Genomic DNA, 23584 nt, shown 5'->3' on the forward strand with positions numbered 1-23584 from the left:
GTTCGAGTTCCGGTTCGAGGTCGTCCTCGGAGATATCGGACAGGCCCTCGAATTCGGAGATGGTGTCCAGCGTGGGAGGGAGCGACGACAGAGAGGATGAGGAGGGAGAGAACGGGAACATAAAGAGCGACTGAGGGGCGAGTGATGGGTGGCATGCAGGGGTGAAAAGAAAGAGGGGAAGAATGAGGGCAGAGGTGGGCATGAGGAAGAGACGTGGAAAACGACAGTGCAGGAGAGAAGAGGAGGAAAGAGAAACAGCATTAGTATTCAGACAGCTGAGGGCATTGCAGGGGTTCGGGAGGGACTGGTTGGTTAGGATTGAGGGGTAAGGGGTAGTACAGGTACACTTAAAGAAGGAGAAAAGGGGGCACTGGTTTCTATGGGCTCTTTATTAACTAGGGTGTTTTTCCACTGCACAAAGTGGGCAAGAAGTCATCAAAATTCTTCACTGAGACAGACAGACACCGCTGCTTTTAATTTGGAGCGGCACTGACCAGGAAGTCCACTCGTTTTGCGTAGTACTTTGGTGGTGCAGCGGATTACACACCAGCCCACCGCTGAGGACACGAATTTGAGGCCACAATTGAAGGTGTCTGAGTGAGGTAAGGTAGGATTGGGTTTCTTCTTACTGCAGCTGCAACAGTGACTCCTGCTGTCTGGCTAAGAGTAGTGCAGGAACACAAGCATCTGTAGCATCTGGCTGGTGTAATTCACCTCACTTGCACGTCTTTGGACTGTGAGAGGAAACCGGAGCTCCCGGAGGAAACCCACGCAGACACGGTGGGAACATGCAAACTCCACACAGTAAGGACCCGGTCCGCTCCACCTGGGAATCGAACCCAGGACCTTCTTGCTGTGTGGCGACTGTGCTACTCTGAAACTCTTTTCAACCTCCTTTTTTCATACAGAGACAATTGTGCCTGTTGGACACCCGGCCAGGTCAGCAACACTGTCTGGGTCCAGTCCGGATACAAACTCAAGAGCTCGAGATTCTCAGCAGTGGTGCCAGGCTCCACAAGACCAGCAATAGCGCTTAATATCTTCTCGGTTGTTTATTCACATCGATCTAGATTAGGAACTCGGAGACAAAACGTACCTAGAACTAATCAGCTGGAACCTCTGTGCAGTGGAAAAATTGCCACCGTTTATGTGTGAGGGTGAAAAGGAAAGGATGTCCAGTGTAGAAAAGGAGCGAGGATGACAGAAGGGTACAGGGCATGGAGCTACCTAACTTCTCTCCTTAACACGAGCTTGGGGAATTTCTGAGCTCTGAGGAAGTTCTGCTCACAATCCAGTTAGGACGAACCAGCAGAACCTGTTTGCACCTTTCCAAAGTAACCAGTCCGATCTGAGGCTCTAATAAAAGCTCTTTGTACGTTGGTCAGTAGCATCGCTCTCAAGAGGAAGGGCATCTAGGGGTCAGCCTGCCTCCAGACAGTCGAGCAGTCGTGAAGGATGTGATGGAGTGACGGGATTCATTTTAATCAGAAGATTTTTATACATCATCAAAGCAATAACAATATTTACACAAATACAGTCGCCTTCCAGATCTTCAGACCTGTGAGAAAAATGAGAAGATGAAGAGAACGGTTCTTCCTCACCTTAGAATCGGAGGAGAGTTCCAGTGCGGGGTCGTGTCCGTTCTCTCCCGGGGCATAGCTACGGTCACTCACGCTCACCACCGGACCTGTGGGGTGGACGAAACACAGCAGCGTTAATCATCACAGAGCTGCGAACGTGAGATCTTAAATGTTCAAATCATCTACAGGTCCTGGGTCTCATTTATCATTTTAATTTCAAATTTTAACTCCATATTATTGGTCATGGTTTGGAAATGTGACGGTCCAGCAAGTTTGAGGTCAGGTGTCCACATACTTTTATCTGTGTATTTACTGAAGAACGTTAAAAAAAGGATGTATTAATCCACAAATCCATGGTCCAGTTCATCCTAAAGATGTTCCAGTGGAATGAAGCCAGGGCTCAATGCAGGATACAGTCATGCTGGAGCAGGAAAGGGCCTTCCCCAGACTCTTGCCACAAACAGACAGAAGTGTTCACATACTTTCTGCCACACAGTGTGCATGATGTGTTCAGGTTGTACGTGATCCGAGGCTCCAGCAGGGGGCGCTGCTCATGTAAAAGTGCAGTGAAGTTCCAGATGCTCAGAAATGAGGTCAGCTGGATGGATGGCAGATTTGGGATCTCAGCTCAGCACCTTTCATCACTTCTGAACCACCTGGTCCTGCTTCCAGTTCAGCAGAAGGATGACGAGGTGACCGTCACGGTTACGGTGTCATGGCAACAACATGGTCCTGATGTTGAATCTGACTGTTCTTGTACCACTCAGTTCCCTTTTTAAAATTAAGTCCTTGATCAGCTTGATCCAGTTGCACAGGGGAGTCCGAACATCTCTGAAAAATGGTACGTCTTCTTACTATCTAAGATTTAATGTTGCACTGTTCACATCATGAGCAAAAGTAAGTGGACACCTTTTCTTAATATTGCTCCGATGTTTCAGCCACATTCATTGTCACCAGTTGTGTAATATTTATTTATTTATTTATTTATTAGGATGTTAACGTCATGTTTTACATTAATGACAGAAGAGGTAGTCGCTGGCTACACAAGATTCATCAGTTCAGATCTTTAATGTCAAACACAGTCATGAACAATTTTGTATCTCCAGTTCACCTCACTTGCCTGTTTTTGTACTGTGGGAGGAAACCGGAGCTACCGGAGGAAACCCACACAGACACGGGGAGAACATGCAAACTCCACACAGAAAGAACCTGTATCTCTCCAACTAGGAATCGAACCCAGGACCTTCTTGCTGCGAGTGCTACCCACCGAGCCACCATTTTCACAATACAGTAGTAGCCTAGTGGGTAAAGCTTTGGGCTATCAATCGGAAGATTGTCGGTTCAGCATGGCACTGTTGGGCCCTTGAGGAAGGCCCTTAATCCTCTCAGCTCCAGGGGTGTCCAGCACTCTGACGCCAGCTTCCAAACAATCTGGGATATGCATGTTTTTAGGAGGTGGGAGAAAAGCAAAGTACCTGATGTAAAGCCCCACAGATGTGGGACACGCTTACAAGATGAGGCAAGACGCTCTTGCAGTGTGCAGCACCTACACCCACTCAACAGTTTTCTAATCATCAAGTTTGGCATTAGTGGAGAAATCCCAAAATTCTCTGCATATGTGCATCACAAATCCCAGTGATATTGGGCTAGTGTAATTTACCGCTGCACCATCTGAGAGTCATCAGTAATAATCATAATAATGATGATTATAATACTGATGTCATCGTTACCTGCATCGAAGCTGCGTGAGATGCGTTTGCTGGCAGTTCGGGTGAACTGAGGTGCCGGACGGTCGATCAGAGAACTCGCCTGGCGGGTTTGAGCCTGTGTTCTACCGCTGTAACGGAACCTCGAACCCAACGTCAGGAACTTGGACTTAGTGGGCTGTTCGGGGTTCGTCAACCTGAAAGAGACACAAAAGTGTCATTCAAATGAAATTAGGCATCAAATGACAATTGAATAGAAACACACACACACACACACACACATTATACACACAGACATTTACACACATTTACACAAGATCTAAGCAGATCAGCTTTAGCAAAACATCTTTATGTTTGTGTGTGTGTGTGTGTGTGTGTGTGTGTGTGGTGTGAATGTACGCGCATTATCAGTCTCCTCTGTTAATTCAGTGCAGGAATGCGTGGCTGCAGACGGCGAGGGTTTGAACATAAAAACATCAGATCTAGCAGAAAATTTAGCAGCAGACAAACAGTGAGCACCAAAAACGCCGCCCCTACACGGCCTTATCAAACAGGATGCTGAGGATCATCCAAAAGTTAAACCACCCCCGGTCATGTTCAGCGAATTTAAGTGGCACATTTACAAGTAACCAACCAAACTACAAGTATGTGTTTGTGACCATGACCATGTTAAACATCCTACTCCAAAGCTACGATCATTAATATGGAGTTGCTCTCCCAGGCAATCAACAATACAATAGATCTTAAAAATGTTACATGCAGCTGAGTTTGCTTTTCACACAGGGCAGGAAAAAAACCTTACCCAAAGTTTTGCTACAAATTTGGAAGCATAGAATTGGTTTTATATAATTATTAGTTGGGTTTTCTACCATAGTACCATAGTGCACCCGTCTGTAACGACCGTATGTACACTTGAAACTGAAGCTGCGTGAGTTAGTTCTACAGAAGTAACACGTTTCTTTTTCACTCATGCCAATAATAGTGATCGATACAGGAAGCGTCCATGTCCGAGGGCCACGGCTTCACCATGGGGCCAAAGCGTCAGTCTGAGTGAGGAGTGGACAAACTTTACCCAGCTGTGGTCACTCCGGTGAAGTGGAAAAGTGTGTGTGCTTAGTGCTGGCCTGCAGTGCAAACAGGAAGTAGAAAGGGTTTAATCTCCCTGGCGACAGGACCATTACACACATCAATGAACATAAATACACCAGACACACACACACACACACACACACACACACACACACACACACACACACACACACACACACAGTCTTTCCAACATAGAGCAACTACAATAAACCTACAAACATCAGGACAATCAATTGAAAGAGGGGGCTGTTGCACTTGCCCTCTCTGGGGTTAATTAAGGAGGCGTGGCTTCTGTAACTGTACTAGTCAGTGCTAATGAAGGAGGCGTGGCTTCTATGTGTGTGTTCGAAAACCTAGGGAGCTGCCTTGCTGTCTTACTGTCTACATAGGCAGCTGACTTAGTAGAGAGGATTCTAATAAGTCATTGACTTATAAGTCAGGTTATTCGAACGCACTACTTAGATTACGATTCCATCGGGTTTAGCATTTCGCGTTTAGCATTTAGCATCTCGCCATTAAAACCAATAAACTGAGGTAGCACAGCACGCTAACGTCAATAACATCTCCCTTCATGTACCGATAACGGTTAAATTTCCTGACAAGCCCGAACTTGCAAATAAAAACACTCGGTACAAGTTTATACAAGTTAAAAATCAGTAATATTTTATTTACGTTTGAAAATAACTCCATTCGTTTCTCCGCCCCGTCAGCCATGAATGCTGGGATTGTCTTGATCACTAAGGCAGCATCGGATGCTCACTCGTTCTTGAGCCAAAATAACATTGAAATAATAAGATGCCTCAGAAGTGAGGATTTTAAGGCATCTAGGATTTCGAACAGCCTCCTTCTCGGGAGCGTGCACAGGATGACGTAAAATGCTGCCTATGTAGAGAGCTCACTAGCTTTTCGAACACACCCTATATCTAAACCTGTCAGTACTAATGAAAGGGGTGTGGCTTCTGTATCTGTAAGTACTAATAAAGGGGGTGTGGCTTCTGTTTCTGTCAATACTAATAAAGGGGTGTGGCATCTGTATCTGTAAGTACTAATAAAGGGGGTGTGGTTTGTTTCTGTATCTAAACCTGTCAGCACTGACGAAGGAGGCGTGGCTTATGTATCTGTACCTGTCAGTGCTAATGGAGGGGCGTGGCTTCTGTATCTGTACCTGTTAGTGCTAATGAAGGAGGCGTGGCTTTTGTATCTGTACCTGTTAGTGCTAATGAAGGAGGCGTGGCTTTTGTATCTGTACCTGTTAGTGCTAATGAAGGAGGCGTGGCTTTTGTATCTGTACCTGTTAGTGCTAATGAAGGAGGCGTGGCTTCTGTAACTGTATCTGTTAGTGCTAATGAAGGAGGCGTGGCTTATGTAACTGTTTCTGTTAGTGCTAATGAAGGAGGCGTGGCTTCTGTAACTATCTGTTAGTGCTAATGAAGGAGGCGTGGCTTATGTAACTGTTTCTGTTAGTGCTAATGAAGGAGGCGTGGCTTATGTAACTGTTTCTGTCAGTATTAATGAAGGAGGCGTGGCTTCTGTAACTGTACCTGTCAGTGCTAATGAAGGAGGCGTGGCTTATGTAACTGTTTCTGTCAGTATTAATGAAGGGGGTGTGGCTTATGTAACTGTACCTGTCAGTATTAATGAAGGGGGTGTGGCTTATGTAACTGTACCTGTCAGTAATAATGGAGGGGGTGTGGCTTATGTAACTGTACCTGTCAGTATTAATGAAGGAGGCGTGGCTTATGTAACTGTTTCTGTCAGTATTAATGAAGGAGGCGTGGCTTCTGTAACTGTACCTGTCAGTGCTAATGAAGGAGGCGTGGCTTATGTAACTGTTTCTGTCAGTATTAATGAAGGGGGTGTGGCTTATGTAACTGTACCTGTCAGTATTAATGAAGGGGGTGTGGCTTATGTAACTGTACCTGTCAGTAATAATGGAGGGGGTGTGGCTTGTGTGTATTTGTGTTTACCTGAAGAAGGTGTGATGCTCCACACAGACCTTCCAGACCCTCTTAGCCGCACGATGATTAGGCAGTTTAAATCCAACTGTGCTCTCAAACTGCTCCGTCTGTCGCACACACACACACACGCACACACACACACACACACACACACGTTACAGCTGCAACAGGAATGGCAATTTTTTTTCTCCATTTACTTCCAATTTGGTCATTTCCAATTCCCTCTGCCGCTTACCCCCCCCCCCCCACCCCTTTCCTTACAGACACTCTGGTCAAGGAAAACCGTAGACTAGCACCCACCCCCATTACCCCCTATACACTGGCCATTGATGGATTCTCAAAGAAAGAGCTGGATCAGGGTGACGCTGTGCCCTCCGTGTTTCTCCACTACCACCGTACTATGTTACAGATTTAGTACACTGAACACTAAGTTAACCTAGAGGTCTCCATTAAACATCCTAGCTGTGTGTGTGTGTGTGTGCGTGTGTGTATGCACCTCTCCTGGTCTGATCTTGATGTAGAAGTTGCTTCGTTTGTAGGAGATCTTGAGGATTTTGGGCCAGGCAAAGCGGTTGATCCTCAGACGATCCTTGTAGATCAGCAGCCCATTAGCACACACTCCCAACATGATGTCCACTCCATCTGAATCCTGTCACACACACACACATACGCACACAGTGAGACCGCTTGATGGCTGAGGGGTTATCGTTCCTAGATGTCTGACTATAGTAGCTTTAGACGTACAGTACGATCCATTGCACTACCATTGTGACTGTATAGAGACCGCATGGCTTTATGCCTGATCTGATGCACAGAGCAATGTGGCTGAAACAGAGGATCAAACTCAGTGATGTGGACGAATTTACCTTCGCATGATGCAGGTCGACACCATACATGGAGAGTTTCTTGGCATTTTCCAAAAACTGAATATCAGCTTGAGCAGGAGTCATCCCCCTACACACACACACACACACACACACACACACACACACACACACACACACACACACACACACACACACACACACACAGACACAGACACAGACACACAGACAGACAGACAGACAGACAGACAGACAGAGAGAGAGAGAGAGAGAGAGAGAGAGAGAGAGAGAAAGAGAGAGAGAGAGAAAAGAATGATCTTATCAGCTCTGTAATTCCACACAAACTAAAAACAAATCCATAAACTTTATGTTGTGTCAGTGATTATAATTATAATATTTAGATAACAGCTCTGAATCATCAAAAGACTAAAATGAAAACATTCTGCCTGTGTTTTAATATTTCTGGCTGTACCAGGGAGGTAAGGTAGATGAGATGGCACACACCGGTGAGCTTTATGCAGTTCCACCACTTTCTCCTCCAGCTCTTTGGTCTGGTTGGGAGCGAACTGGAAATCACTGATGGAGTGAAGCAGCTGCTCACTGGATTCCTGATCTCCCAGTTCAGCCTGCAGAGTGTACGAACCGAGCAGTGTTAACGTAACAAACGAACACGGCAACCGTCCCGAAAGGATGTCCTGTCTCAACTGCAGACACAACAGATACCTGCAGGAAGAGAGAGAGAGAGAGAGAGAGCGAGAGAGAGAGAGAGAGAGAGATGAAGAACGTGACCAAACGTGATATGTGAGAGCTCTGTATGTAGATGTGTGTGTGTGAGAGCTTAAAATGTCGACCCTGCTAGGGTAGATGATCCAATATAGTTTTCAACGTGATCTACATTTACATTTTCAACATTTAGCAGACGCTTTTATCCAAAGCAACTAACAGTACTGTAATAGTATACAATCTAAGCAACTGAGGGATAAGGGCCTTGCTCAAGGGTCCAACAGTGGCAACCTGGCAGTGGTGGGGCTTAAACCGGCAACCTTCTGATTACTAGTCCAGTACCTTAACCGCTAGACTACAACTGCCCTGATGCCACACACACACTTCTGAGACAGGACCAGTGAGGTCTGAAGCTCCTCCCCTGCATCCAGGTCTTTATGGAGCTTCATGGCTTTCATGGGTGAGCAGCCGCACACTGTACTGATGTAAAGCGCACCACTATTGGACCCCTAATCAGTGTAAACATGCTTATTTGGATGAATTTGTTACCCTTGAGAAAGGATGCAATAACTGAATAAGCGACAACTCAAACAGTAAGCCTATTTCTACAATTTTCGGGAAGATTCAGGTTGCTCACTTTGGAACTTCTCAAAGCTGGACGGTTGCTAGACTTTCTCAATCTCTTTATAGGAGAGATCTTCAAAAAGCTTCCTCACTTTTATATTTTGATTGGAAGCGGTGAGGGTGGGAGGAGTAGTAATCGGTCGTGTCTGACTACTGTGGCTACTAAAAACATCGTACAGCATTGAAAAAGCTTAGAGAGGCCGCTCAGGTGGCGCAGCGGTAAAACATACGCTCTTCACCAGAGCTGAGATCCCGGATACATGGTATCGAAACTCAGCTCTGCCTTGCCGGCTGAAGGCTGGGCGGCTGCATGAACGATTGGCCGGTTGTTCAGATGGGGGCGGGACTTAGCCGGATGCGGACTCTCTCTCAGTCTAGTGCGATTATGCCCTCTGCTAGCTGGTTGGTGGCGCCTGCATGGAGATGGGAAGGAGTGCGGTGGAAGGGTGTGATCCTCCGTACGCAGTGCTTCGCCACGCTACACTCGTCAAGTGTAGGTGATAAGACGGTCGATTGCTGTGTATGTGTCGGAGGAGACGTGGAACGGCTTCGTCAGCCCCAATCAGGAGCGGGGACCAGCACTGGTGAGAGAATGACTGACGGGTAGAAATTGGATGCGCTAAAGTGGGAGAAAAAGGGGTTATAAAAAATAAAAAAAAAAGCTTAGCGAGAACTCAAACAGTAAGCCTATTTCTAACAATTTTTGGGAGGATTCAGGTTGCTCACTGTCTTTGTACACCATGTTTTTGTAACTTCTCAAAGCTGAACGGTTGCTAGACTTTCTCCATCTCTTTATAGATGATGACAGGTCCGGCAGTGTGGCTTATTAGCAAACAGAAACTCCAGTCGGTGTGCCAGCACATTCGGAAATAAATGACACCGACACAGCAGGTGACCACAAGCGAGCTTTTGATTACACCACAATGAACTGCACCCACCCACCCGCCTGATAAAAAGGTTCAGTTCTGCAGGACTCCCTTCAATAAAGGCTTTGTGCTTTCTATGGGACCGATGAAACCAGTTTGATGTTTCAAACTCGGTGGATCTCACGGACTCAACACACCCACAGAACTGCACCCAGGTTCTTGTGTTGGTGTTTGTATGTGGGTACCTGGTTATATCTTCACTGAGCTGGGAGGGATCTGGTGGGTAGAACTTCACGTTGAATGCAAACTGCCACTGAGAATCTGAAAAAAAAAGCATTGTGGAGTGAAAACCATGTATGCAACACACACACACACACACACACACACACACACACACACACACACACACACACACACCTTACTGTTCTCCGTACACTGCACTTTGTGTTCCTTTGTCTAGGCTTGTTGATTGTTCTTTACACTGAAGACCAGGTCTACCTGCACACTAATATAATAGGATTCGTATCGGAGCTCAGTGGCTCACTGGTACTCGTGAGAACAGACACCTGTCCTTTAAGAACTGAATCAAACAGTAAGCCTATTTTGCAAACATTCATTTTGAATATTAGGGTTGTTTTTGGTCATTTTCCTGTTATGGATTAAACTCTTTTAATAGGAGCTCGTTTTCAGCAATGATCATAGCCAATTTAGCAAAGACTTTACTCAGAAATCAAAGCTGGCCCAGAGACACTAACCTGACTGTATACAGTTCTCAGACCAAAAGACAAACCACACCTATTTGCTTATAATTATTCATAACAACATCAAAGTCCCATTTTGACTTTGACCTGCTCTGGCATGGTTGTAGGACCAGATCAGGCTAGTTCGAGTATCAGAAATCGCTGATCTGCCCATTTTATATGCAAGTTTACACGAAAAGTGTGAAAAAACCAAAAAAAAAATCCACTGAGCGGCAGTTCTGTGGGTGGAAATGCCATGGCCTCTCTAGTCACCACATCTGTATTTAAAATGCACTTTTGGGCGCCCGGGTGGCACAGCAGGATAATCCGCCAAGATTCTGAGCTCCTGGGTTTGAATCTGGGCTCTGCTACCGGTCAGCTGGGCCTCCAGTCTGCTGGGTGGGAAAGACCGGACTAAGGGGTGGGGTTATAAAAGCTGTGTAAGGACCTTGGTTGACCGGGGCGCCTGTAATTGGCAGTGCCTGCAGCAGATACTAATTGGCCACCGTATCTGTGGGTGGGTCTTCAGGGGCGAGAAGAGGAGGGCTGTACACAAGTCGGAAGAGGCGTGTACAGTGACGTGCTCTCCTCGGATGCAATCTGGTATCTCTGGTAGCAGCGGAAGATAAAATTGAGTGTTTTAAATCGGGAGGAAAATGCATAAAAAAAAAAAACTGCGCACACATCGGAGGGAATGTGTGTCAGGCAAATATATTCCCTCCTTGGACGCCATTGGGGTCTTCAGCTGCGGATTGGCTACGCTAAACTAAAATGGGAGAAAAATGCATAAAAAATTGATTTTTCCAGATGTGGTAGAAAGGGAGATTTTGAGCTTAAATGTGCTGCTGACAAATGAGAAGCAATCAGTCAGAACCTTGATGCAATAATGGAGCAACAACACCTTGTAAAATCAATGTCCCAAAGACTGTTGAGAGCAAAGTGGATTCGACTGAGGAATTTGATTACAGTTGACCAGTCCTACTGGCTGAAATCATAAATCAAGTACAATTGTGGAACACTGAGGACAGCATCCTGATTTACTGCCCAAAATATAAAGTATAAAATGTCAACAAGATTAAACTAATCTGCCCAAAATGTCACAAGTCCCTCTGGAACTTCTCCTGATCGCCCCTCAGACATCAGTACAAGCAAAAACAAACGCAAAATGTACAGATAACACAGTGCCAAACATCCTCTCTCTCTCTTTTCCCCTCCATCTGTTTCTCCATCACACACAGCAGATTAGATTTATCCTGGATTAGGTATTAGATGACACCACGCTCTATCCCATAATTCCCTAAGGCATGGTAAGTAACCTAGCAACCACCAGTGAAACAGGGAGTAAGAGTTCATCTGGAACCAGAAGGTTCAAACCTCCAGAGATCGACAGCTATCATGATGCAACACATCGGTAACCAAACTGCACTGGCCGGTAAAACGTATGCTAGCCAAACTCTGTCACGACCAGAGCTGTGGGTTCGAGTCTAAGGAGCTCAACAAACACAACTGACTGTATCTGACTAAGTGAAGGCTGCTACAGCGACTCCTACTGTCAGGTTGTGGCGCCGACCTGAGTGGCAGAAGAATACAGAGATTACAGTGTGGTCATGGCCTCCAGTCATGCCGAGGCTCTTTGTAAGAATCCACATCTGCTGGCTGGAGTAAAGAAACAGACAGCGCAGGCTGGGCGGCTACATGAACAACGATTGGCTGTTGTTCATACAGGGTTAAAGAGCCGGAGCCGGGACTTCATAACTGATGCAATTACGACCTCTGCTGGCTGACTGATGGCAAATGCACAGAGTCGAGAAATAATGCTGATCAGGGTGTGGCTCTCCGTACACAAAGCTGATCCGCATATGAACTCGCCACGCGCAGGTAAAAAGATGCGGTCGGCTACTGCACGTGTCGGACGGGGCATGTGTCAGTCTCGCTCTCCTCAATCAGAGTGGAGATCAATATCAGTATAGGGGACGCGTAATGTAATTGGGTTTGTTTGTTTGTTTGTTTTATTGCTATACGCCATGTTAACACATTGGTTACATTCATGGCAGGAACATTGAAGTTTTTTTATTTATTTATTTATTTTTCCAAGTCATGGTCGGTCTTGTTTCATTTTTGTTTCATTTATCTTCGTATGCGAGTCCTCAGTTTTATATTCGTGAATGATTGGTTGACTGAGGGGTTTAACACCATGTCTACATGAAATTAATAATCGTGGCTGAGAGGTAATTCATTAGATTTTTGATGTCTGTTTTCAGATGTTTGTGATTAGTCCAGTATTTGCGAGACATTTTATAACTTCTTTATAATGTTTAGAGTTGAAAACTTCTATTATATTATTTGGGATTCCAAGTTGTTTCCTTATTGTACTGTATTTGTGACATTCAATAATGTTGTGTTTTATTGTTAGGATGGTATGACATATTTCACATCTCAATAGGTATGAATGAGTCAATTTGGTGTGTACGACGCGGCATCTAGTCCATACAGATTGCGCCATTCTGTTTGTTATGTAATTGGGTAATTGGATACGACTAGAAAAAGTGTGATTTTTTGCTCTTTGATGGATCGATTTGAAGTCTCTGTATCATCTTAAAACCTTTACAAACTCATACAGTGGATTTACATGGCAAGATTCATTAGTTGGTTAGACTTCCAGTTGGTTACAATCACCTAAAACCGCTCTGTAAAAGTCTCTAGTGTCCCCATTAGCAACCACTTTTGGGTTTCAGCAGTTTGGTTTCTGAGAGGTCCAGAGTGGCCACTGCATCAGTGCCTATGAGGTGGGATCCTCTGTAAACCACCGAGGTGAAGAACTGACAGCAAATTGAGTTCACCTGTCTCAGTGTTCCTCTGGTAGACTGAACATCAGCTCTCGCTCTCAGGGTTGGGTTTTGGGTTCTCGCTGAAGAGCTGAAGAAACCAGGCCACGTCCACTGAACGTGTTCTTTCATACAACATGATGTGTGGTGAACATCTCTCAGATACACGACCTCCATGTGCTGCAATTGTGTGGAATTAAATTCTTCTGAGAGGAATGTACGCTAATAAACCAGCCTGGCATCCCACGCTCTCAGAACTCCCTAACACTAGCCATATTGTACCCAGGACGGAGACAGTAGGGGCGAGGGGAGAACAAATGAACAGAAAGAGAGACAGAAAGAGGCAGGGGTGTAAATACAGAGCGCAAGATGAAGATGGGTGATATGGTTCTGCTCAGGGTCCAATCTAGGTCAGTTAGACTGATGGGACCAGCAAACACTACACTGGAACTATTTTATACTCATGACCTTTCTAAAAATACACAGTTCCCTCTGGTCTGTCACTGTTACTGATGATGAATGACTTAATTGCGCTTGAGAACTAAATCTAAAAGATCCCATGCATATTTTACTGCGTTTATACAAAAGGAATTGCAAAGAAAAACATGAAATATAAACAAATTACTTTATTTGTTAAAAATGTACATTACTGGGCCATAAGTATGCGCACACCAGCCATGGGCATCTGTAGGGTCAAGCACAGACAAAAGATGATTTTAATTCATCCAAAGTTTTTAGTTTCAAACTGTGTCTTGCTTTACGGTCATGCTGTGAGTAGCAGGTCTGGATGAAACACCTGAACTCAGTAAACGTGAGGGGTGTGCACGTACTCTTACAGGGCACGTAGTGGAGTTTCGCGAGATGTTTGTTGCTATGTAACAGAACAAAGCAGTGATGGATCAGTGTGGATGGGGAACAAGCATCCTCATTTCCCCCCCTTTTTTATCTTTCTCTTCTTTTTTATTTCTTAACCTATTACATTAGCCTTATAATACAATTTATTTACTAATTAGGATTTAAACGTCATGTTTTACATTTTGGTTACATTCATAACATGAAACGATAGTCACTCGTTACACAAGATTCATCAGTTCACAAGTTTAATGTCAAACACAGTCATGGACAGTTTGGTATCTCCAATTCACCTCACCTGCACGTCTTTAGACTGTGGGAGGAAACCGGAGTTACCGGAGGAAACCCACACAGACACGGGGAGAACATGCAAACTCCACACAGAATAAAATAAGTCATAAAATAATGCTTATTAATAAAATAATATAATACTCTTACTTCTAATAATATGATAATAATAATAATAAAATGGTTTGTTTTTTAATATTTAAAGGTTTTTTGGGAGGGTTGTTGCTCATAAGGACTTTTACAGGATCTCTGGACGTTGTGTTTCATGTGATAAACTCTACTAATCAGACACACCACAGCTACCAACAACACATTTAGACTGAATTTGAACTTATTAAAGCAGCGAGAGCGACAAGCTGATAGACTGTTGGTACTGACCTCTTATAAACGTGAATATCAACACAAATCATTTGCTCAAAAATGAAATAAATTCGGCACGACTGAGTTCTTTCTCTAACAGGATTGTTTAACATAAAAAGTTATACTGGGAAGTGAAGCGTCATAAACGTTTTGTTTGCTGAAAATCGAGTGCCAAAACCAACATGGTGTTAATGCAGCACTGCTGTAACTGAGGCTGGTGGGTGGTACTTACTTCTGATCTGACGTTTGATCTCCTTGGTGGGATCCAGCCAACACTAGCAAAACAACAGAGATTAAGAGTTAACAGAATCCGATCGTTTGAGATATTAGCTTAATAAAATCACAACCGTAGCGGTTGGGGGTTGAAACACACTCGTCTCGGGCTGCATTCCAAAATATTTGGGTTAGAATTGTTGGCAGGCATCCACAGAACCCAGACTCGTCTGTGAATAAACAACAAACACGTATATGTGGTACATGCTTCAGTGTTGTGTGGTCAGTTCTCTTAGGCTGGGCTGTTGTTGCTCTTGGATTTTTTTTCCTGTTTACAATACCAGCAGGTGACTGAAGCAAATCAGCATAGCATAAATGTAATTAATGACTTAAAGGCCAACAAGCTCATGGTCAGGTGTCCACATACTTTTGTTCATACTGGTGTATTTTGCTCCATTAAAATTTGACATTTAGCAGACGCTTAAACTTACAATTATCACTGATGACAATTTTGAGCAACTGAGGGTTAAGGGCCTTGCTCAGGGGCCCTACAGTGGCAACTTGGTGATGGTAGGGCTTGAACCGGCAACCTTATGATTATTAGTCCAGTACCTTAACCACTGAGCTACGACTACCCATTCATCTCCACCGTATTTCCTAGTGGGCGGCACGGTGGCTCGGTGGGTAGCACTGTCGCCTCACAGCAAGAAGGTCCTGGGTTTGATCCCTAGGCGGGGCGGTCTGGGTCCTTCCTGTGTGGAGTTTGCATGTTCTCCCCGTGTCTGCGTGGGTTTCCTCCAGGAGCTCCGGTTTCCTCCCACAGTCAAAACATGCAGTCAGATTAATTGGAGACACTAAATTGCCCTATAAGTGAATGTGTGTGTGTGTGTGTGTGTATGTTTGCCCTGCGATGGACTGGCGCCCCATCCAGGGTGTTACTGTGTGCCTTGTGCCCATTGAAAAGCTGGGATAGGCTCCAGCACCCGGTTTAGAAAGTGAGTGAGTGTATTTCCTAGTGTTTAAGAAACCAAGCATTTTTAGTTTTGTAGGCCCAAAGCATGCAGAAGGTGGGTTGGTTGCTCCAGATTCCTGCAGTGGATTGGTGCTCTGTCCAGAGTGTGTACCCGCCTGTAGGTGTGGGTGCCTGACTGAGTGTGTTGGTGTGTTGATTCTGAACACTATGATGAGATCTACTCACCTTCTGGTCAGCATTGTTCTTAAAGCTCAGATCAAAGTAATCCTTCTCCAACAGGTTCAGATGTTCACACACCTTGAAGAACAGGTACTGACCCTTAGCTCGTTTCTGCAGAGTGACCGAGACAGAAAAAGAGGAAAACGTTCCAGTAAGTCAGTGATTTTGTCTGAAGATGAATCAAACTAGCTGTTCCTAGCACAGATTTCCCACTAGACATATTTACTAGAATTCAGTGTGAGAAAAAAATGACAAAAATGATGACCAGCCTTGTGTGTGTGCGCACAATTGCGTGTGTGTGTGTGTGTGTGTGTATGCGTGTGTGAGCAAGACTCTTGAGGAATGACGGGGCCAAATGTCGCCAAAAATACCAGACACAGACGTCTCTTTGATGTTTGATGTGTGTGAGTGAAAGAATTTAGGACTGAACCAGACCAGACTTGCCTACACCACCACCACCACCACTGCATTTCTGCTGCCTGAGGACAAAAGCAGGGACAACAGGGGACGTTATTCTGAGTCAGGGGTGATCGACATGATGAAGGAGAGCAGACGACCGGCAGATGTTGGCATCTGGTGGAACGACGGGTCCATAAATCCCGAAATACTGGACCTGTTCCTCTTTCAGACAATAGAGCAGTGTTGGTGGTGTCACGATGTTCCCGGAACAAACACCCCTCTGTGACCTTGATGTTACATTTTAGACAATCTACAGCGGTGTGAAAAAGTAAGTGCCCCCTTCTGATCTGATCATTCAAGCCCAATAATTCAGGTCCTTCAATGAAGCGTGATGTTACACAGCGATGTTACACATGTTACACAGGTAAGGAACAATTTATTCAACACCACCCCTGTGCCCACTTCTTAAAAGTTATACAGGAACACAATGCCTAACACTACGACTGATGGAAATTCTATGAAAGTTGAGGGATAATTAATGTTGAAATATCTTAATATAGAGAGGGGGTTACAAAGTCCTGTCTTATACTACGACTTCACCAAACCGCAGCGAGTGCTATTATCTTCAAATGTAGATTTCCCGTCTCAGCAAAATAATAATAATAATTAGGGTTCCTGACTCCACAACACAAGAGACTCAGCAAAACTGGGCTTTATGGGAAAATTATTCAAACTATCAATTAAAATTATTCAGACAAATCAAATTTGGAACTTTTTAGATGATCTTGCTGTGTCTGACTCTACAGAGAGCTGTCTGTCTGTCTGTCTGTCTGTCTGTCTGTCTGTCTGTCTGTCTGTCTGTCTGTCTGTCTGTCTGTCTGGAACATTTCAGCAACTGTTAAACAAGGTGGTGCGATGACCCGGGGATGCTTTGCTGCATCAGGACCTGGACCATGCTACTAATGAGGAATCAATGATTCGACTCCTGGGAGGATATCATTGAAAACAATGATCCGTTTTGAAGTTTGGCATGTTCTGCTTTCTGAGATTTTTTCCATCTACTCAGACCTCCATCAACAAGGCTTTTCTGGCAGATCTACAGCTCACAGGATCAGAAATCAGGTTTCTGAAATATTGAAACCAGCTCATCTTGCTCTAAAGACCAGAAAACCATCCAAATCGTTCAGATCTGAAGTGAAGACCCTAAACCGTGTGAGTGACACATTTTAACACAAGCAAAACCCAAGAGCCCAAAATCAACCCCTCTCCAAACAGCAGATCAAAGTATGGGACGAAGGGATGGAGCATAATGGAGGATAAAAATCTAACTGCTGCTCCCCGACTGCTCCAGACTGGAGGGTCATAACCAGTCAAGGACCATTAAAGAGGGTAAACACACCCACACACCCATGTGCACACTAACATGCACTAATGGATTCTGGGAAGCGCAGTGCAGTATTGATTTTGCTCAAACGAGCCAGTAAAATGTAGGTGCATTAGGAAAGCAGATGATTCACACAAAAACAAACAGCAGACGGACACAGACCGGCTCTGCTGAGTCTTTTTCCGTTTGGTTTTCGTCAACAACAGGGTCACGGCAGGTCCAGTTCAGCCGGAAAACCGCCAATCCATCACAGGGTTTCAGCTTTGCCCAACCTCAGTAGTGCACTAGAGTAATACAGCCTCATTTATACACACGTAACACACAGGGGGACGCCCAGATCTTCATGTGTACACTACGGGTCTGTCCGAAAACCTAGTGATCTCTCTACACAGACGCATTTTACGTCATGCTACGCTCCCCCGAGAAGAAGGCATGTCTAAATTCGTAGATGCCTTAAAATGCTGCCTACTAAGGCGCCTTAATTCAAAGCTATAATCTGAATGAATAAGTGCTGAAGGCAATCCCAGCATTCAGTGTGGCACAACTTTTCTCGCAAAAAATGACGAACAGGGTGGACGAATGTGAAGCAACTAACAGAGTTCCTTTTGAATGTAAATAAATTCTTACTGATTTTTGATTCGTATAAAAGTGTCGTTTATTTAAATAAATTCAGGCTCATCAGCGACAGTTGAACCGTTTTCGGTACACAGAGGGAGACGTTTGCTGGCATGCTAGTGGGCTAGTGGGCTGAGGTTCACTGTGTTAGCTTAGTAAGCGAAACTGTGGTGACATATTCGCCGTAATCCCTGTCTAAGCAGTGCGTCTAAATAATCTGCCTAACAAGTTTGATGTCTCATTAGAATCCTCTCTACTGAGGCAGCTCATCAGGTAGGCAGCAAGGCAGCTCACTAGTTTTTCAGACAGACCCTATCGAGATAAGACGGTAAAGCCAGATTGGATAAGTTCTCGGACACCTTCAAAACGGCCTCACAACCTCACATCTGTCGACAGGGATGGACTGTCCAAGAAGTTACAGCCCAATGAGTCTCCAAGGAAAAGCTCAGCACTACAAAACAAGGGAGGGGTGATGAAGTGAGCCAGAAGGTCAGTCACTGATATAAACACATGCTGAACGCTGATTTTTCCAGATCAAACTCAGCAGCACTGGCAGGATTAATGGAACAGTAGCATCACATGGTGAGCAGTGAGACCTGTGATTGGCTGATGAGCATAACCAGTGCCAGTCCAAATGTCCTACTTTCTAACGCAGAGAAGAGAGAGAGAGAGAGCGAGAGCATTGGCTACATCGAAAGAACACAGAAAAAAACAATCCCATATTCTGACAATGAAAATGCGAAGTGTGGCCGGAAGTCCAAGAGAGCATGTTTGGTCCTGTTCTTTGAGATGGGGTGGGATGAGTAGCAGAGACTGTCACGTCTACCAATCGGGAGCTCAGATATGCAGAATAGAGTAATTAATGCAGCTGAACATGCTTAGAGGAGAGCGGTTCAAAGAGTGATGGTGGCTTTACATGTTTTGGAGGAAGCATGTGTTAGCCATCAGTAATAGAGGGGCCCCGAGTTAAGCAGGTAAGAACTGACTACTGATTTTGGGACAGAGACTGAACCAGCTCCAAAATCTGGTCGCACACACAACTATACAAATTAACACACACACACACACACACACTCCCTAACACATCTCACACACATTCATACACACACCTAACAATGTGCACAACCATACACACACACCCATTCACACAAACACACACACACCTCTCACACATGCATATGCACGCACGCACACACACACCTCCCCACACACAACCATACATACCCCACACACTAGTACACATTCATACACACACAACCATACACATACACACTCACAACCATACACACACACACACACACACACACACACACACACACACACACACACACACACACACACACCATACACATACACACCATACACACACACACACACACAACCATACACATACACACCATACACACAAACACACCCCACACAACCATACACATACACACAAACACACCATACACACAAACACACCCCACACACTAGCACACATCCAAACACACACACAACCATACATAAACACACACCTCACACATGCATACACAAACACCACTCACAAACACACCTCACACACAAGTATATACACACACACACCATACACACTCAACCAAACACAACACACACCCAAACACATCTTACACACATACAAACATATTCATACATACACACACACATGCATATGCACACAACCATAAACACACACACATTAAAAGACCAACACATACACACAACTATACACACACACACACACACAACCTACCCAACAACCATCACCTCCACACACATCCACACGATCAGCTACAATTACAGGGGATTCTTCAAGACTGAAGTGTAGCAGCAGCTTTAATTAGTAGTTCACCTCTCTGATCCACCCTCGGGGTTACCCCCGCCCCCCACCCTGACCAACTCCAGCAGACACCACAGCAGACACTGACCAATCAGTGTGAGGATCAGACCCACCTGGTTGTTAGTAAAGCCCTCACTCAGCACCTTGACTGATCCTATTAAAGCATTACTACTGCCTAACACACACACACACACACACACACACACACACACACACACACACACACACACACACACACACACACACACACACACACACACACAATCAAACACCACTGGATGAAAGTTGGGCTTTTATTTAGGGGGTGTGGAACAGAAGTATGAACATTAATATTGGGACCAAATGATTATTTTAAATTAGGGATGCTGACAGTGAGTCAATTACCTTGCTAACCAATAAAGATTGATCGATGCTGCTAATTATAAAAGTGGTTTAAACTCATGTCCAGCTGATGTTTGTTTGTTGGTATGTTTTTATAACAGCATGTTGCCATATCGTCTACATTTACAGCAGGAATCTGTGTTTTATGCTGGTTTTATGTGCATGTCCAGCAGATGATGGTTCATTTTACATTAGAAGCAGAGCTGCAGATCTTTCACACGCCTCAGAAACACAGAGAGACAAAAATCTGCTGCTCCGATTAAATCTGACCGAGCGGAAATCTTCTCTTGATGGTTAAAACCAGATAAATTCCCGCTGTCACGTTTGGGCGGGGTGCAAACGTCAAATACAAACTTCATAATAGCTAAACAATGACTCAGAAACTGGCTGGCAGAGTGACCCTCACCACCTTATGATCTTACCTCCACTTCACACTCAAACTGGTTCCCATCCAGCATGGTCACGTGACACATCACCATCTTTGTCTTCTTCCCCGACTTCAGAGGAGAAGCGACGCCGCTCTCCTGCACCCCGTCTTCAGCTCTGTCCTGCTCCTCCCCGACCTTCTGCTCGGCTCCACCGTCCCTCTCGGGCTGAAGTTGAAGCGGCACAGAACGGGAACAAAAATAACAAATAAAATAACAATCAATCTATTTTTCATGCAGCAGACAGAACATAAACAGACGGAACCGAAGTCTGCGCAGTACGGCGTGGTCTGCAATCCGCGCTAACGCTAACACTAACACTAACACGCCCACATACATGCTTACAGCCTAAGCACATGGTTTCCACTGAGCGGATCGTAGTGAGATGAGATCACTGGGTGGATTCTGAATTAAAGGATGGAGAAAACAGACAGCTTCATCCAGGATATTTCCTCACTCATTTTTAAGCAATCGGGGCAAAGGAATAACAAATCACACAGATTTAAAGTAAACAGTTCAGGAAAAACTTTACATTTACATTTACATTTTCAGCATTTAGCAGACGCCTTTATCCAAAGCGACTTACAGTACAGCTACAGTATACAATCTGAGCAATTGAGGGTTAAGGGCCTTGCTCAAGGTTCCAACAGCAGCAACCGGGCAGTGGTAAGGCTTGAACCAGTGACCTTCTGATTACTACTCCAGTACCCTAACCACTAGGCTACAGCTTGCTACAAAACGATGGACAGCGTGGTGGAGGAGGAGGAGGAGTCTTCCACCACGTTCTCAAGTCTGGCTGGTAGAATTTCATCCACATCGTCTCCACATGAACTACATGTGGGTTTAATTTATTTATTTTACTTTATTAGGATTTTAACATCATGTTTTACACACTTTGGTAGTTACTGGTTACACATGATTTATCACTCACTCGCTCACTCACTCACACAAAATCATGGTCGCGGGGGGTGTGCTGGAGCCTATCCCAGCTTTTCAATGGGCGCAAGGCACACAGTAACACCCTGGATGGGGCACCAGTCCATTGCAGGGCAAACACACATACACCCATTCACCTATAGAGCAATTCAGTGCTTTTGGACTGTGGGAGTAAACCGGAGCTCCCGGAGGAAACCAACGCAGACACGGGGAGAACATGTAAACTCCACACAGAAAAGACTCAGACCGCTCCACCTGGGAATCGAGCCCAGGACCTTCTTGCTACCCACAGAGCCAACGTGCCGCCCCAACGTGGATTTAATTAACAGCTACAGGTAGCTCAGCCATGGTCCATTCATAGTGAAACATCTGGGTTTGTAGCAAAGATCTCCCACAGAAACACGCTCACCTTGTAATTTTAGAGGAGACGTGATGTAAAGATTTATCACAGAGTCTCTCTCTCATAAACGCAGCCAATCCAAATGTGGGGTGTGTCAGAGAAAGAAAACCAGATGGGAAAACACGACCTTGTCAATGTAACAAAGACTCAGACAGGCACAAGCGATGGAGGAATTCGGAGAGGAGCGCGACCCTCTGTACACACTCAGGCTCAGTTTGTTTGTTTATTAGGATTTTAACATCATGTTTTACACTGTGGTTACATTCATGACAGAACAGGTAGTACTCAGTACACAAGATTCATCAGTTCACAAGTTTAATGTCAAACACAGTCATGGACAATTTTGTATCTCCAATTCACCTCACTTGAACGTCTTTGGACTGTGGGAGGAAACCGGAGCACCTGGAGGAAACCCATGCGGGCACGGGGAGAACATGCAAACTCCACACAGAAAGGACCCGGACCGCCCAACCTGAGGATCGAACCCAGGACCTTCTTGCTGTGAGGCGACAGTGCTACCCACCGAGCCACCGTGCCGACCAGGCTTTTTGTCAGACGTCGGGTTTGGTATGCATGATCAAACTCATCCAACCAGGTCTTCATGGACCTCACTTTCTGCACAGTGGCAGTCATGCTGGAACAGGAAAGGGCCTTCCACAAACTGTTGGAAATATCTGAAGCATGACTGAAGTCGTGTCGTCATATTGTAGGCCACGCCATGTTGTTATGCCCATATTTGGTAACCCGGGTCTAAGAGAAATTTTGAATGGGAAATATGAATGGAGATTTAGAAAATTGCCTCTCTCGCATCCTGTAGCCATAAAAAATGTTCCAGAGCTGTTAGGTTTTGTTTTATGGAGATTCTTCTGTCTATCATCACTGGATCCTCTGACGAAGTCGTTAACGAGTCAAAATAGGAATATTGCTACATGTAAGCTAATGCTACTGCGCACTGAATTGACGTCACTAGACTGGAAGCCTCTTAATGTTTTCTTTTTTTTTTCTTTTATAAGCCTCTTAAATAACCGCACGAAGCAGCGCGATTCACCAGAGTAACAGTGGAGTGATATTCACAAGCTTTAGTTGATATTTTTAGTAGCTAGCTACATTAAAGTAGAAAGCGAGGATGGTCGGGTGTTACGCTTTTGGTTGTACTCAACAAACGCGGGCCGCTCGTTCCGTCGATTCGATTGGTGTAGTTCAGTGACGTCTAATTAATGCGCAGTAGCATTAGCTTACATGTAGCATTATTAGTATTACGATCCTTTAAAAACCTCGTAATTCAGAGGATCCAGCGATGTACAGGAGAAAAATGTACACAGGACAAAACCTACAGGGTTCTGAACATGTTTATTTAGCACAGGATG

The 23584-nt window shown here is 44.9% G+C and overlaps 1 protein-coding gene across 8 annotated transcripts in view; it reads right to left on the minus strand.

Moving 5' to 3' along the window:
- The window catches only part of epb41l2 (erythrocyte membrane protein band 4.1 like 2), a 61413-nt gene that overhangs the window by 19275 nt on the left and 18554 nt on the right, over positions 1–23584 (minus strand). For all 8 annotated transcript variants that reach the window (XM_063001788.1, XM_063001794.1, XM_063001793.1 and 5 more), the window contains exons 4-13: positions 20879–21049; positions 15847–15951; positions 14668–14710; positions 9616–9691; positions 7662–7880; positions 7200–7287; positions 6830–6982; positions 6343–6440; positions 3311–3483; positions 1602–1687 (exon numbers count right to left, since the gene is read on the minus strand). In XM_063001788.1, coding sequence (XP_062857858.1) covers positions 1602–1687; positions 3311–3483; positions 6343–6440; positions 6830–6982; positions 7200–7287; positions 7662–7880; positions 9616–9691; positions 14668–14710; positions 15847–15951; positions 20879–21049 — 1212 coding nt within the window. The remainder of the gene's footprint in view (positions 1–1601; positions 1688–3310; positions 3484–6342; positions 6441–6829; positions 6983–7199; positions 7288–7661; positions 7881–9615; positions 9692–14667; positions 14711–15846; positions 15952–20878; positions 21050–23584) is intronic.

Source organism: Trichomycterus rosablanca, chromosome 9 (genome assembly GCF_030014385.1).
Source record: "Trichomycterus rosablanca isolate fTriRos1 chromosome 9, fTriRos1.hap1, whole genome shotgun sequence".
NCBI classification, from domain to species: Eukaryota; Metazoa; Chordata; class Actinopteri; order Siluriformes; family Trichomycteridae; genus Trichomycterus; species Trichomycterus rosablanca.